The following is a 16,297-nucleotide window of genomic DNA, read 5'->3' on the forward strand; positions in this document are numbered from 1 at the left end:
CCACAGTCCTTAAATTTATGAAGTCTGTAAGAGGGCTTTGTTTTTCGTGACAGTGAGAGCAGATTTGTGAATATTTTTTTAGGAATTTTTATGCAAGGGAAGATGGTCAAATAATAGACGGTATTTTCTGTGTAGTTTTTGTTTTGAGGGTTTTTTTTTTGGTATTTGTGGTATCTCAGTTGTATCTTTTTTCTAAACATTTACTCTTTTGTTTGCAAGGGAAAGAATATTTGTGTTAATCGGAAGAAGTACTTAGAAATGTTACTCAGTTTTTCTTCAATTTTTAGGGAAACATTGAAGAAATTTTAAATGGTTAACATTTACACTGAATCATACAAAAATAATAGTCAAAAAGCAATTTTAGTGTACCAACTGTCAGTTAATCATGCTAGAAATTGTCTCCATAATCTAGTGGATGAAGCATTGGGCTACGTGCCAGGAACTCCCACACCTACTTCTGGTTTTGTCGGTCAGTGGCCTTAATACTATTTTCCATGTCATAGAGCACTTTATGGTTATTTAGTTATGCATCAGATCGCTGTGTTGAGGTATACTACTGTAACTCCTGTGCTTTGAATACAGTGAGAAAGCATAGAATCATAAGGTTGGAAGGAACCTCTGGAGATCATCTAGTCCAACCCTCAGCATAGCCCATTGGGTGGGGATTGAACCTGCAACCTTGGTGTCAGCAGCACCATGCTCTAACTGAGCTAAACCTGCCCCCTAAGCAAGTGTCAAAGAGAATGTGAGTAACTTGAGGTCGTAAGAGCTAGTGAGGCATAAAAAAAGAGATTCGGAGACCAAACTTTGCCCTCGCCCCAATTTACTAGGCTGTAGTATGAAAGAAACTGGGTAACAGTGTTAAGCATGTGTAGGCCTTTTCTTTACCATGTGTGAAGCCACTAAATATCCAAGATTTAAGCAAGCATCCAGCACAGTCAGAAATTGAAAACCATCTTAAAATCAATGGATTATTGAAATACTAATGATCTTAAGTGCCTGTATTCTCAGATGTCCAATTTTGGAACATCTGTTTTTGAAAATGGAAGGATTTATTTGCAATTACGGATAATAAGCTTTTCTGAATGTCAGAACTGGTGTTTTGAGTTGGCTACCCGAAGTTTAATGAGTATGATTTTTGGTTTTCATATGTAGATATGGAAAAGTATGTGATGCGATTTTTGTGCTGTTTTTCAAATTTTGTTTGGAAGCCATAGCTTTGTAAGTGTTCTGATACCACACAAAAATAAGCCTATATATTAAAAGAATCAAAATGTGAGTGGCACTGTTGTGTAACGCCATCAGGTCTACTCATAGAAATGCTTAGCTTGAGGCTTTGCGTTGTCTTATGGTTTCTTGAAGCTGTTGATTCTTGCTGGTTTGTAGAGATGTTTGGTATTGTCAGGAGCTCAAGGTGAGACTATGATGGGCTTTCACTTGATGATCTTTATTGCAGGCAGAGTGTTACTGACAACAGGGCTAAGTTAATTGTCAAGCTGCACAGAGTTTTACTGTCAGATGCTTTAATGCCAAGTCTGTTCATTGCTTGACAGCACTGGAAAGACAAGAATATATAGTCGAGTCCACCATGATTGCTCATTTTGAAGGAAAAAAGAGGGCACTGTCCATGTGTTTGTTGTAGTACAGATGCTGCGCAGCTCTTCAGCTCACAAATGCAGATTGGGCATTACCCACTCATATGTCCTTTGTGGTATGGTTCATAAGCTTTAGTAAACTAGCTAGCTGAGATCAGTGGAACTACTGTGACCAGGAACACTTGAATTTCCTTTAATCTGACTAGCAGGGTGACAGTAGCCACCAGGACATAATGGTGTATAGGTCAGCTGTGGGCTATTCTTACCTCTTGAGGATGAAAAGCTTTTATTCTACTGGTAAATCAGTACCTCCCCCATCTTCATGGCTATTTTTGCTCTTGCTAGCTTGAAGATAACTAAGTGCATATCCATTGTAGTGCTGCCAGTGCGTACCCCAAACGCTGTTTATAACCTGGATGATAAATAGACCTGTTGTGCTGTAAGTGCACGAGTTCAAGCTGCTCTGAGGAGAACAAATGATTGAACTCTAGCAAAATTATATTTGTTTGGTATACAAATATGAAGTGACATGAATTAGGAGTGTCTTCTTTTTGAATATATTAAAACATGTTAAATGCTGTCAGGAAGACTTATTATACGGAGTGCAGAATAACACTTGACAGCAGCCATTAAATGTATAATTCATAGCTAAACTTTCCAGACTGGAGAACTTGTTTTGAAAGTATGAGACTGTAACCAAATAGGTTTGTGCAGATTTAGTTGAAGGAGTTTAAGCTCCCGTCCTCTGGTGGAGGCTGCCTTCTCCTCAATGGGAGGTTACCAGGCCTAGAGTTTAAATATGCAGCATCTAAGAGTAAAAACATTTCAGTGGGAAGTAAAACAGGACTTGGGGACTGAAAATGGTTTAACTTTGCTTCGAAACAGACAGGGACTAACATCAGAAGACAATTTTTTAAGCAGATGGAGTGTAATAAGAGCATGGTGTTGCACACTTTCCATGTGATATCTCTTTTCTACTAGTCTTTTGTCTTCCAGAATCTGCTGTTTTCTCATTCTTATGCTATTTGAAGACTGTAACTAGAAATTGCCATTCTGTTGTGTGTACATCTGTCTTGATCCATGCATGTTTGCTTCTCCTTTATATACACAAGTTTACCCAACAGTAACTGATTCAAACATTTGCCTGGGGCTGTAGAGGACAGATGCTTCTAGTGGTCTGTATGTTCTCAGTGGAGTTTAAGCTCAAGTGCACATCTGATCTTTATAAGGACTTTTTTGTTGTTTTTGAGCAGTTCTCTCTCTATCTTTTTTTTTCCCCCCACAGTAGCTTCAGCCCTGCCTAGTTCAGGTCTGTTTTGCAAAGTTTGAGCTTTTCAACTGAAATACTCTGTGTGCATGTAATCAGTGAAGCAGTTAAAAATCCAAGTGCATTCTAAAAACACTAAAATATCCTATCATATTCCAAATGGTAGTGGTATATATTAAAGAGGGGGAAGAAGGCAAGGAGAGTCATTTCATTCTGAAATGTTTTCATGGGCAGCCTCTTGCGTTACAAAGTTCCTCCTTTCAAGTGTCCTCTGAGTTACTTCCTCCACAGCGGTGACAAATGTAACAGTGGTCACGTTCTCTTACCGCTGAGTTCCCAGTGTTAAATGACAGAGTGCTTTTGCACAGCCAGTCTTTCTCAAGGTCTTCTGTAAAACTTATTGTTGGGAGGAAAAAAAAATTTGACATAAAACTTAAATTGCTCATTTCCCCTTCCTCCTCTTAAGAACTTTGTGTCTGAAACTTATCCATTTAGCTATCAACTTAACAACACACACAAAAAAGTAAAAGACAGATAATCAGCACTGAGGAAGCAAACGGTCTCACATCTTAACCTTCTGTACACAATGTTTTGTGCTAATGATTCACTGATGCTAAGAAATACTTTCTTCAGACACCCAAAGCTCTTCCTTCCTCTACCACACTTGCATTTTGCTTACACTGGTCTTTGATTATGGTTGATTAAATATGCCTTTTCTTGAGAACAAACTGGTATGAATGCCACTTAGTGGACCATATATGTGTCCCTAGTGGGAAATGTTATTTACACAGATGTTTAGAGAGTACACAGATGTTTAGAGAGTACACCTAAAAGCCTTTTTTTATGCTGAGAATCACTCATGGCTTTCAAATGTTTCCTGTATTTTACCTAGAAGAATATAGGCAGAGCACTCTGCTGCTTAGAACCTCCTTTTTTGTTAGCACCTTCCTATTCAGTGCAGTGTCTGTATTCCAAATGTCAAGTTTCATGAATGAAATCCTGGCTCTGCTGGGGTGGGAGTTTTGCCATGACTTCTGCAGAGCCAGGATTTCACCTCAAGCTTCTGAATAAGCTCTACTAAATTCAGTTCTTCTAACAATTAAAGAGAATTTATCCCAGATCTTCAGAGGAAGTTGGAAGCATGTTACTTTTTCTTTTGCCTTATCGTCTTGATATTGTGGAAGTTGCCAGAATCTCTCCTGTATCTGCCTGCCTCCTGTTCTACATAAAGCAATGGTTTTTTTAGATATGTATGTAGAGCAAACTGTGTTAAATTCGAATGATTCAGGTGTTAATTGCTATTTTTATTAAGCATAACAGTTTGAAGGTAAGTTGATTGTCTTTATAAGCAACTGTACTGAGCAATCACTCCAGTGATTGGTAGAATTATTTACTTAGTTAAACAGTTTAGAACATAACATACACATTGTCCAACACTGACATTAACTGTCTTTATTTAGGTATTTAAATGCTTCAAGCATAAAGATGAGTCAGTTCCTGGCACATTTTATATAACCTACTATAAACATGGCTTTATGCAAATTTTAAAAAGAAGAAGCTGCTTCCAGGTTCAGTATCAACTTTCTACCGCACACAGGAAATAAATGGGTGTGATCCTCTTTTTTATGAACAGTGGCTTTCAGGTTTCTGTCTTTTAGTTGTTTTGAAAAGATGTGAAATCTCTGTTTTGGTAGAATGGGAAATTCTCAAGGCTACATGCCTACCAGCCTAATTATATCAGAGCACTTGATCATGTGTAAACAATGGTAATGTTTCACAATAATGTTTCTGATAAATGAAAAGACCAGTTGTTGACCAAATCCTGCTTTGTGGCAAGACTTCCTCCTGATTCGAATATAAGAGCACTATATTCAAACTTGGGAGCACAAAGCAGTAAGATAGTCTATCTGGTTTCGATTTCTTAATTCTGAAAGCTAATCTGAAACATAGCACAGAGTAAAGAGCACCCACCACTTCATTAAAAATTTACATTATTTCAAAATAACATAGCTGAATTCTAAATTTGAAAAACACAGTTTGTCTGGGAACATGAAAACCAGGTGATTAATATCCACCCAGTGTATCATGTTAAAGTATTTGAGAAGAATGCAAGCAATTGCAAGTATTTTGATCACATTGAAGTACTTCTTTAAAGAAACAAGAAAGTTAATATTGTGCTGTTTGAAGATGCTTTCCTAATTACCTAGTGGCGGTGACATGCTAGTTTGTCTTTATTTGTATATTTAGAAGCCAAGCAGGCATGAGTTCTATTTTGTCTAGCACTTACGAATCCATACAGTGTTTGTTAGAGCTGTTAAACCTTCCTCATCAGTAGATTGTATTTTGTTCCAGGCTTTCTGTATGCTGTCTCCTGGTCCAAGAGGCAGCCAGTGATCTGGAGCATGATACTTAGACCTTCCCCAGCAGCCTGCTGCCCTCTGCTAAAGGAAGAAGCAGCTGTTACAGCAGTAAATGTAGAGAGCAAACAAACTTTCTCCTGCTCTCAAACTTGCCATCAGGCTGTGACCTTATGTGGGGTACTGTTAATACTGCAGGGCTGGATTTACTTAAAGCAGTAGCTGCACCCTTGCTCTTATCTCTTCCACCCACTCACAGACAACGTTTAAGGAGCCCTTAGAGATTGGGTGGGCTGCTTTGTTTGTTTTTCAGCTTTTCCAGTGCCAGACAGTGACATTTCAGCTGCCTAAGAGAGTGTCAAAGTAGACAGGATCTGGCTAATAACGCTTGCCAGATCCTGAAACAAAATTTGGAAAGGCAGAAAAAGCAGCAGCACAGGTTATCTCTTGCTTTGGATTGGTCCATGGGTACCTGCAGAACTAAGATTCTTCCGGGGCTCCTTTCCGTAGGCTGCTTTCTCTGAAACTTTAAACTGTGTTTTTATTGTGAGGAACAGTGAACCAACATCCCATGAGTATCATGATTCTAAATTCATGAGAATCTTAAATAATGAGGGGTTGGTATTAATTGTGTGTCTGTGTCAGGTTGCCTGCTTAGCCCAGCCCTCTCTCCGCAACCTATCCCTGCTATTCCTCCTCCCTCCTCCATCTCCCGGTGCTAGAGTGATACCACCTGCAGCCGCAGCAGTACGAAGAGTGAAGAGCCACAGGTGGGTCCCAGGCCCTCCTTTCACACTCTGAAGCAGTGAGCTGAGCTGCAGAGTTGATGAGATCAGGGGAGCTGTGCTGAGGTAGGGTCTCAATGGATCCATGTGGGACAAGTGTTTTGAAATTCATGCATGTGCACTCCTGCCATAGGGGAAAGATTCTCAGCAAAATCAGCAAACCTAGAGAGAAGTGGAACAGCTGGTGAGCACCAGTGTCATGTCCAGCAGGTTAACAGAAGCAATATCTTTTTTTTTTTTTTTTTTTTTTTTTTTTTTTTTTTTGCTTTAAGTGTTGTGAAAATGTAAATGGTATCAGCTGCTGTTACTTTGTAGAAGCACCAATTATAGTTGTGTGTGAGCCTTTATGTGAAGACAGTTGTCTTTGATATCCAACCCTCTTGCTTAAAAATTAAACATTTTACCTGTTTTTGTTAGGAATTAACAATGAGGACATGTTTTTTCTCCTTTGAGTTTTTTAAAAGTGAAATATTTCTAAAAACTATTTCATAGTAACAAAAAGGATGACCTAGTGAAGATATAGTTGATAGCTCCTTGAAGGTGTAAGTTAACAGATGTAGATAGATTAGCTCCTGTTTTCTAAACTTACATGGTCAGAATCCTTTTTGTATTTACTGAAACCTAAGATACAGTACAGAAGTTTCTAGGGTGTATCAGTATTTTTTTTTTTATATATATATATATATATATATATATACATATATATATATATATATAACTTTTTCCCTGAAAAATCTGCATCTGTTTTGAGTTAGGTCAGATGTTTTATCTGAGTCCACACACAACCACTGGATCACATGATACGTGTTAGATTCCAGTCCAAAATGTGTGCAGAGCACAACTGCACTAAGAAATATCTCCTAGTATTGTCCTGGCAACTCTGGAATTACTGTCTCTGAGGCCCACCATCTATTCAAAATGTTTAAAAGTGGCTCATGCCAATATGGCAGAGCTTTGTAATAAGAATAACCTTAGGATAATCTGTGGTTGTGTGGGTTTTTTTTTTTTCCTTCTTTAACACACTGTGTTTAAATTAAACCACAAATTTGTAACTGCTGGAAACATGATACAGGTAAGTAGCATTTATATAGTTTTACTTGTTTTACAACTGTCTTCTAGTATTTCAGTCTGTAGTAACTTATGGTTACGTTCCAAGGAGAAATAAAATTGGTGGAGAACAAGCTTTTCCTGCAGACATAAAAAGAGAACCTTGGTTCTGCTTTTTTATTTTATTTTTTTTCCTTTTATTTGCTTTGCAAACTTATAATTAGTTCAGTTTGTTTTTTAACAAGTGTGTTTGTCGTTCTTACTGGTATCTGTTAGAGCTGTGAACATGTCAGCAAGAATGGAACTAGATCCTTTTATCTTTTTAATAAATGGAATATTTAACAAGCATCATATAGTTTTTTCTTAGTAAGACCATTTTTACAGCTTTTATTGTTACTGATTTCTTCCTGAACACTGTTTACTTCCCTACAAGAAACTCAATCTACTGGTGACTTCTTTAATGAAGAACTGAAATATGAAACCTGATTGGGCCCAATATGGTATGTCAAACATGATTAGGAAAGACATACGACCTACAGCTTATGCAAAAGGAAGTGTTGTGCAGCAGTTGAGTTGGCACTCCTTATACTTGTTCCTTGAAAAGATTCTGCCCAGCTAAATATGGAGGGTGTGCTAAAGAACATAGCTGCTTCTAGGAACATCCTGACACACTTTTTTATACAAATCCATGTAGTAATTAATGCGATCTACTTTAAAATTTTCAAACCTCCAGGTTCTTCTCTGAATTTGTTCACAGTTAGAGGGGAAAAAAACCGTGCCTAGGACATAGGCCTGGGACTGATCCTAGACATAGGCCTGGGACTGATCCTAGATTTGCTTCCTGGCTCTGCAGTGGGGATTTCATCTGAACAGGAGCAAGCCCCAGTGTTTCAGCTGTCAAATGGGAATAAAATACTTTTTTTTTTTTTTTTTTTAATCCTGCTGCTTTGTCTAATCTTTCCTGCTCATAGAGGCAGTCTTTAACTATGTGCATCTAGTACAACTGGAGACTGTAGATATTATCACAGTAGTTCTTTTAATAATATTAATTTTTTAGTTAAAAACTATCAGAAAACAAACATGCTGGCTGCTTCCTGTTTCTTTGGTCCATTTAATTCTGTGTAGGTAATTGACTGACCTTCTGTTGGTTAGCTGAACTGATGATTTTATAATGCTGCATAGTTTTCTATCTTCTCTTTGAAAAATGCATTATCCAATATTTTGTAGACCAACTAATGGTATTGCTCAAGAGTAAATTTGTTCAGATGGATCCTTATGTTTTGCCTAAAGGTATAATTGATTTGGAAAAAGGCATTCTGTCTATAGAGCGGTTATTTTCTGCAAATTAAACCTCACAAGTATATTACGACAGCCTTATTTTATTTTAAGATATTTTTGTATTTGAATTCTTTAACTGGAAGTAATGAGGTATTCTGGGAATAGTCATAGGGCTGACAGCCCAAGTGATTCCATGACCTTTGTTTTGCTCTGCAAAGCTTTGAGTCACTTTTGGAGCAGCTGGCCAGTTTCGAAGTCTTCACAAGAGAAAAATGAGAGCTACAAGAAAAATTGGCATTTATCCCGAAGGAGGCTGCACTGTATTTTTATACTTAATATAACTGGGAAAATGTGTGAAATAATGCTGACTTTAAAGCATTTTTTGAGCTTAATTTCTAATTTTTAAACTGTCTTACTCAGTTTCAGCAAAATCTAACAAATTGGCAGTGTAAATTTGTATTTGGGCTCACCTAAGTGTATTGAGGCATTCTTTTCTTCCTGAGAGACCGGTTTTCTCTTTGCTTAAGATCAGCAGAAATATTTCTATGAAAACACCATCTTACCTTCTTGGCATTTTCTCTAGAGTTCCTGATTCTCTATTCCTGCCTCTTAATTCTTTCAAAACTCTTATTAGTGTTAATTTCTCTAATATAGGTAGTATGTAGAAGATCAATAGAAGATGGCAGCAGTGTTTTGTTATTGGTATGTAATATAAATTTGTTCTCCAGAGACTCATGGTCTAGCTCTTGTGATAAAGTATGTGACAGGCAGAAGAGAGAACAGTGAAGAAAAAGGTAAAATGTAGTAAAAATAAAGCCAGAAAACTGTGCTGCATGACCAGAATTCTCAGCTTATTGTGTGCATAGCCCTTGTTATACATATTTTCTGGTCACTCTAGCAGGACTGAGTCTTAAAGAAGTGTTTCTAGAACCTGCTTTATGTACTTGCGCAGAAAAATCTTTTTCCTGTCCATGAAAACTGGCTCAAGTTTGGAAGAAAATGACAGATGTTGGCATCTCTATATGCTGAGTAAAGAGAGGATTAATTTCTTGGTGAAATGGAGGTGAATCAGAGGTCAGAGGGCTAGATATGGTGTGAGATTTTGTTTTATACAGCTCAGACCTCTTTTTTTTTGTTTTCTGGATAAATACGAGTGTCTTCTACCAAATGTACTTGAAAGGCCTGTACTGTAGCCCTCAGTCAGGAAAAAAAAATCTTTCTTACCAAGTCAGAATACTAAGATAAAGTATTCTGACTTAGTAGAATACTAAGATAAAGGTCTGATGAAAGAAAATACCTAAACAAGCATGAAGCTTGCATTCAAGACTGCAGACGGAAAGAACGGTCCTTAGACAAGAGTACCCAAGGAAGAGGAGAGATGTTGACTGTCACAGTAAGAAGCGGCACCTTTCATAGACTTTTGCAATATGAATGTTCAGGCACTGGAGTGAGTTTATCTAAACTGCTAAATGCCAGAGAACCAGGGAACGAGTTTAATCAAAACTTCTGAGTGTCCATGTCACTTAGTAGTATATTTGTGCTCTGGTTTAGGCTGCTTCCACTAGATCTCCTCCAGACAAATCTGCTGTAGAGGAAGTAGATCTTAACAGCGTTGTTAAAATTTCAGGCCAGGGTTTGATCTTTTGTTAAGCAGGATAGACGTTCTTGTAGAGGAGGAGGTTGCTGTAGGCAGTCAGAAGAGACGAAGTCTCTGGTAAGAGTTCTGGGGGTATTTAAAAAGAAAAAGGTCAAATCTGGAAGATCTTATGACAGGGGTGGCAACAGTCTCTTATATGAGTTGAGACAGAACTGAGTCGAAGGTGACACCCATGTTAGCACCCTGAGTAACTAACAAGAAGGATTTTAGGGTCCTTCAGTAAAAAGGGTGAAGGGGATGATAGTTGTGAAGGTCAGTGACTCAATTTTGGCCATGTTACCTTAAATAGATCATTGGGCAGCTATGGTATGCCAGAATAGGCCAACAACAAAATGTATTTTGCATTTGCTGTTGCTGAGTTGTTGCCAGTGAGACTATTTGCTCATGTTTCAAAATGTAACAGTATTACGAAGAGGAATGCAGTGTTGTATTTGTGAATGCTTTTATTTTCTCAGTATGTTCGAGTGTAGTTTTGGCCCAGGTTATTTAGTGTGATGGTAAGGAGTGGAAAACTATGTAATTATAGATGTTATGAAAGCTAGCAACATTTTTGACCTGTTTTTTTTTTTTTTCCTTTAGATGGCTAATGTAGTTTTACAGATAATTTTCTCACAGTTTCACTATTTCATAATTTTTAGACCCTGTGGTTTTCTAACATTTAAAATGTAAGACTTGTAGGTATCCATCTGTGACACATTGTGATGATGTGATATCTTTTTTGAAGACTGTGCTGCAGATCTTTGCTTAACTTTTTAAAAGCTAAATATAGATAAAGCTATAACAAAGTATTTTAGTCTCAGACCAGAGGCACTCTGTATCCCTCAATTAGTAAAATATACAGAGATAAGATAAGGGAGGATAGTAGAGTTCTTATGCACTGAAATTGAGTAGAACGGCTACTAATCTGGATTCTCTGGCAGGTGAAATAACTTTACAGCTGTTAACTGATCTTTAAACTCCTTTTGGAATTGTTCACATTAGCAGACTTGCTTTGTTTTAAGTTGGAATGGTATGACTGGCTATGAGTAACATTAAACTTTTGTCTGATATTTTTGATGTTTTTCAGGGAAAGGTCCACCTTGAACTGAGACTGAGTGAAGTCATAACAGACACTGGTGTCGTCTGCCATAAGCTGGCAACACGGTAGGGTTGAATACAGAGTTATGAAGAAGCATGTTAATCACAGATAGTGTGCAATACTTCATTTAAAAATAGTTGGAGGAATCAAAACATTGATTGAAAATTGAATCAGAGGATATCCTTATCCTCTGAACTTAATTAACAGCTGCTCTTAATAAGTGATATCCTTATGAATTTCTAGGATGTGGGATGTTTTTTCATTTTTTCCTCCCCTTCTCCACATGATCTAAGTAATTTTTTTCGTAACACTTTTAAATGTTAATAAATCACTTATCCAATTTAGTCATGGCATAAATATTAAAAACTCATCAAAGCATAATGTTAATGTCCTTCTGCTTTATGTTAAGGATCTTATGAGCTAAGCAAATTTATAGCATAACTTACATAGTGACAGAGTGTTACAGAGCTAGCTTAACAAAAAGTCTTCCATCAGTTATGGTAGTAGTCTCAGAATCGGCCATCGCATCTCACTTCTAACTAATTGAAATCTTGAAGCCCCGGGACTCAGATAGGAGTCAAGATTTCCCATTCTGCTATGGAGGAGTATGTGAGGCCATCAGTCTGACAGCAGCAAAGCCTGTTAGGTGGCTGCTTCAGGAGCAGTGGCTGAGCTGGTAGGTTTCTGTCAGGAACCTGCCTTGTATTCTCTGTCTGTCAGAAAAGCTGTTAAAATTGGAGCATTAACCTGTGCACAAAGCCTTGGCAAAAGCACAGAACGGTGTCAAATGAGAGTCTAATAATAGGGCTGGACAGAACTTTCCTAGCAGAGCACTTTTCTTTTGAAACAATTGCCAACTAGCTTAACGTGTATGATGCTATCAGAGTAGTTTTTGCAGCTTGGACCTGTTAGCAAATGCAGGTGAGAAATGTCTGTTGATCTGCATCCTTCCAGGCATACTGTTAATATGAGGATGCGCTGGATTATGCAGTCTTGCATGCCTGCGCATACATCTAGCACTTTCAAAGCTCAGTGAGTTGGCATACTTGAAGTCTTTCTCTCTGCACTCCACTGACTCCACTGATCTTTTTTTTTTTTTTTTTTTTTTTCCTTCTTCTAAGCAGTGAGGCATATTGAATAGCACAGAGACTCTGGTGAAAATTACTGTGTAGACTCTGATATCCAGCAAACTTGCTAATTGAGGCACAATACCTCTTTGAACCTAGCTGTACCTCTCTCAGGACAGAGGTTGTTATGTCAGTATAGCTGTGCACCACTTGGAGGGCCCAGCCTTCATGTAATTATTACCTGAGGAGTTTTTTTATGTGATTTTCCATTGTGCAATTTGAATATGCCCAGGTGATGATCACAGAAAGTCCAAGAAACCAGAGTTAAAACCTGCATCTCCCAAGTCCTAGTCTAGTATCTTATGTTGATGTGTTATTTGTATTGTGCAATAGGTCCTAAGGCTTTGAGAGATGAGGTAGCAAAGGATGGGAAAAGACATTTTATTGTCCTTCTTTTTTATTGTCCTATCCACCATATCTCTGCAATGCCAAGAGGCTGTAGGTGTATGGGGTGCATGGGACATTTGTGCTTATCTCTAGACTTGGACTCAGAGAATGCAGTGCCTGGAGAGGGAAAAGGAGTAGAATTGTCCAAAGGACCAAAATACATTGTTTTGGCCTTTCTGGAGGCGTGCAGTGCACTCCCATGTGGTGTGATACAGCCACAGAAGCCTCTCTGTAGATTCCTTGTGAACCCTAATTGTGGGCTGTGATGTCTGGTACTTTATAAATAGAGATTAACTAGAGCATCCTTCCACTGTCACCATGGTCTCTGTTTTGGACAGTGAGGTGCCATATTGATAGAGCATCAAAGTGCTTGACTCCCTTCACTTTGTTTTGTGGAATTATGCCATGCCATGGCCAGCCTTCTTTTAAAGGTTTTGTCTTCTTTTAAAGATTTTGTCTTCAGTGAAATAAGACCTGGTAACATTAACATCATAGAACATCATAGAAGTTTTTTAACTCTAGCTAAATTCCTGAAATGCTAGAGATGGTTGTATTCTTAAAGTTGTCATTGCCTTATTACTTTTCATGAAGCAAGAAGGTGCATGTGTAATATATTAAGAAGCACCTTTTCAGACATAAGAATGTTCAGCATTTTCTTTACCTTTCTATTCATTTGACCAGACAGGTTTTAAATCTCTATTCAAATTCTTGCTTATATGACCTTGATTTGAACACTATTTCTTTCATTTTCTATAACACAGAGAAAATACTTAGATTGGATTGTTATGGATTACATTCCATAACCTTGACTTGCAAGGTATTGTTCAATAAATAAAATGCATTGGCTGAAATGCCTAGAAAAATGAGCTTTTAACCACTATATAATAATGTTCAGAGTTTATCTCAATTTAAATCCAGCTTTTGGATCTAAGAAATAAAAACTGAACATTGGACCTAAACAAGTTTTTTTGCTGGAGATGTCTTTCCCAGCCTCTCTTCTGTAGATGATCTAAGTACTCCGTTTGGCTCTGGCTAGTCTCCAAAGCTATTTGTAGTTTGAGTGGTAAGTGGGAGTAAAGTTTAGATTAGGAAATAAATATTTTTAGAGTATGTAGATCCATTGTTACAGGTTTTTGTGACAGTATATCTTATGAATGGGAAGAGAGAAAGCGGAATGATCACAGCAGAAAAATAGCATTTCAGAATGTAGTGTGGCATTTTCTTCATGCAGCACCTTTTTAAAATTTTGCTTTTGGAACGTATACAAAGCCTTTCCTGCAGACTATGGCTCTGCGACATTTTCCCACACTGCCTGAAATCTATTTCAGGTTTGTTCATAGATAGTTTGATTCTGGTGTTCAGACATGTAAAGAGAGAGCATAGTAATTAAGTAATGCTTAATTAAGTGTCTGCATGCCTGGACACAGTGGGAAGATTTGCCACTGGGAAGAATAGAGAAGGTAAGGAAGGTAGACTGTGTGTTATAGATAATGCATGAGTAAAAAGTAGAGACTAGGTGAATTAGAGGAGTGCAGCTACCAAATGAAGTATGTAAAGATACCTGATTTTGATGTGGGTAGCTCATGAAAGCTCTCACAGTGAGCAAGTAAGATAAAGCTATAAGACTGTGAGCAAGAACCTAAAATCACTTAATTCTGCATTCTTCAGAGCAGAATGTTTAGAATGCTTATCTTGTGATTTTGTTGACTTTTTTTCTTTAATAGGACTCTTAGGTGCAGGAAGATAAATACTACTTGTAAATTGACACTTAGATGTAGCTAGTTGAACAATTCAGGTTGGTGAGGAGAACAAAAGCTGCTTCCAGTGGGCAACAGTTCAGAAATACCTCAGAGATGCTTTTCTAAGCCCCAGGATAGTGCTCAAAGACACATATGCAGACTCACTAAAAACTAGGCCTAGCTAGGAAATTTTTCCAGAAACTCAGTTCCAAAAAATCAGTTTTCTTATCAGCTCCTCAGCAGGTCATATCTTCATTGCTGTGCCTTCTTCAAGCCTGTGTGCATTGTCACCACCTCCATCTCCCAGAGAGCCTCAGACAGCTGGGACTTTGCTCAGCTAGTCTGCAGCCCTGTGGAGCACACTGTCAGCAGTCAGCTGAATGGGAACGTTCGTCTGAATGGAAGCAGGCATTAAAATTGCTACGTGCTGAGCTCTTGAATATGAAGAATTAGATTATTTTAAAATGCAAAAGGCATGCAAGCTTTCTTAGCCTCTACAAAAGAAGCAAAAAAAGTCGATTAAAAATTGTTACCTAATAACTTTTCCCTAGGAAGCATTCAATACTTTCATTTAGCCCTAAACCACTAAGCTGTTGTGCTTCATCAGAGCCCTTCAGAGGCTGTAGTCTTTGCCAGCTGGTACAGCACAATTTCTCTGCCTGAATCACTGCAGCAGAGATTATGAGGAGAAGCATTAGTGGATTTAAAAGTTACATTGGCAGTACAGATGTAGGCACTATGATCAAACCGCCTGTGTCCTCAAGTGGCTTCTGCTGTCACCCTGTGTGAGAACGAGAACTCATCTTTGTGGGCTCCTTTTGGGAGCCCTTTGCTGCTTGTGGCTTCTCTCTGCGAAACGGTTGGGAATCTTGATGGACCCAGTGACTGGGTTGCTCTGAGTTGTCGACTGGTCTCTCTAAGCATCTCATGTTCCTAGCACAGAACTCAGGCTTCTGGTGTGTTCTGTATTTATGTCATACGTAGGCAGAGCAAGTCTATAGCACAGACCCTTGACTAAGTGCTAATGAGACAGGAAAAAACACATATGGACTTTGTGGCCTGGTACCTCCATGCAACTGTGCATTTATGCTAAATACTGATGTGCTATGCAGTGTGTCATCTTGAGTACACAGAGTGCTTGGAAAAAGTAAGGCTGTTCAGAAGGTTCTGATTTTCTCCCCTCTATTATTTCCTCACTGAAGATCTTGAGTTGTCTTCCACTGCCATGTACAACGACAGCCTTCCTGGCCCTCTGCGCAGTCAGCTGCAGCTTCTCATGGCTACCAACATCTGGCCTCACCTTTTCTTGGCTGTAGAGTGAAAACCATCTCTTATTTGTCACGTGATTTGGCACTTGCCAGAAATCTATCTGTAGTTTTATGATTTTTTTTAAGGTAACAAGGCCACAGAAAAAAGCAATCTGGACCTTCCCATGTGCCCTGCTGCTTGCACCCAGGCCTGTTCCACCTTCGCCTTTGTGCTAACACAAGTTCCTTGGCAACTGCATGAGCAACAGTACATTTTTTTTTCCTCAAATTTTTTAAGCTATTTTAGTCACTGATTGTGTATACCCTAGGAACTGCACAAAAAAGAGTAAGAGAGTAAGTGGTAGCGATGAGGGAAGGATGCTCCTTCTGCAGCCATGCCAATGTAAAGCATTTGAACAAAGGCGTAAGCAGTGCGTGTACACCCCTATTCCGTGAAATACATCTGGAAAAACGATGACACGTGCCTCTCTACATTTTTTTTTCTGAATCACCACATTCCCTGTACAGATATCCTTCCTGCTTCACGACAGAAGTGCTTAGAAAGGAATTGTAGAGCTTTTGTGAACCTTTTCCCACCATCTTTACTGCAGATTCCATGCAGCATGTGTGTGTTCACCACAGAAAGGTTGTTCATCAGAGGCTTTAAGGCCTCTGGGCTAGTGTAGACAACTTTCTCTCATCTTGCAGAGCAGCATATGCTAGGATCCATGCA

At 38.5% G+C, this 16,297-nt stretch overlaps 1 protein-coding gene across 2 annotated transcripts in view; it reads left to right on the forward strand.

Moving 5' to 3' along the window:
* The window catches only part of RASA3 (RAS p21 protein activator 3), a 134,775-nt gene that overhangs the window by 67,815 nt on the left and 50,663 nt on the right, over positions 1-16,297 (forward strand). For both annotated transcript variants that reach the window (XM_062601661.1, XM_062601663.1), the window contains exon 5: positions 11,053-11,129. In XM_062601661.1, the coding sequence (XP_062457645.1) occupies positions 11,053-11,129 (77 nt within the window). The remainder of the gene's footprint in view (positions 1-11,052; positions 11,130-16,297) is intronic.

This window comes from Rhea pennata, chromosome 1 (genome assembly GCF_028389875.1).
Source record: "Rhea pennata isolate bPtePen1 chromosome 1, bPtePen1.pri, whole genome shotgun sequence".
Classification (NCBI taxonomy): Eukaryota; Metazoa; Chordata; class Aves; order Rheiformes; family Rheidae; genus Rhea; species Rhea pennata.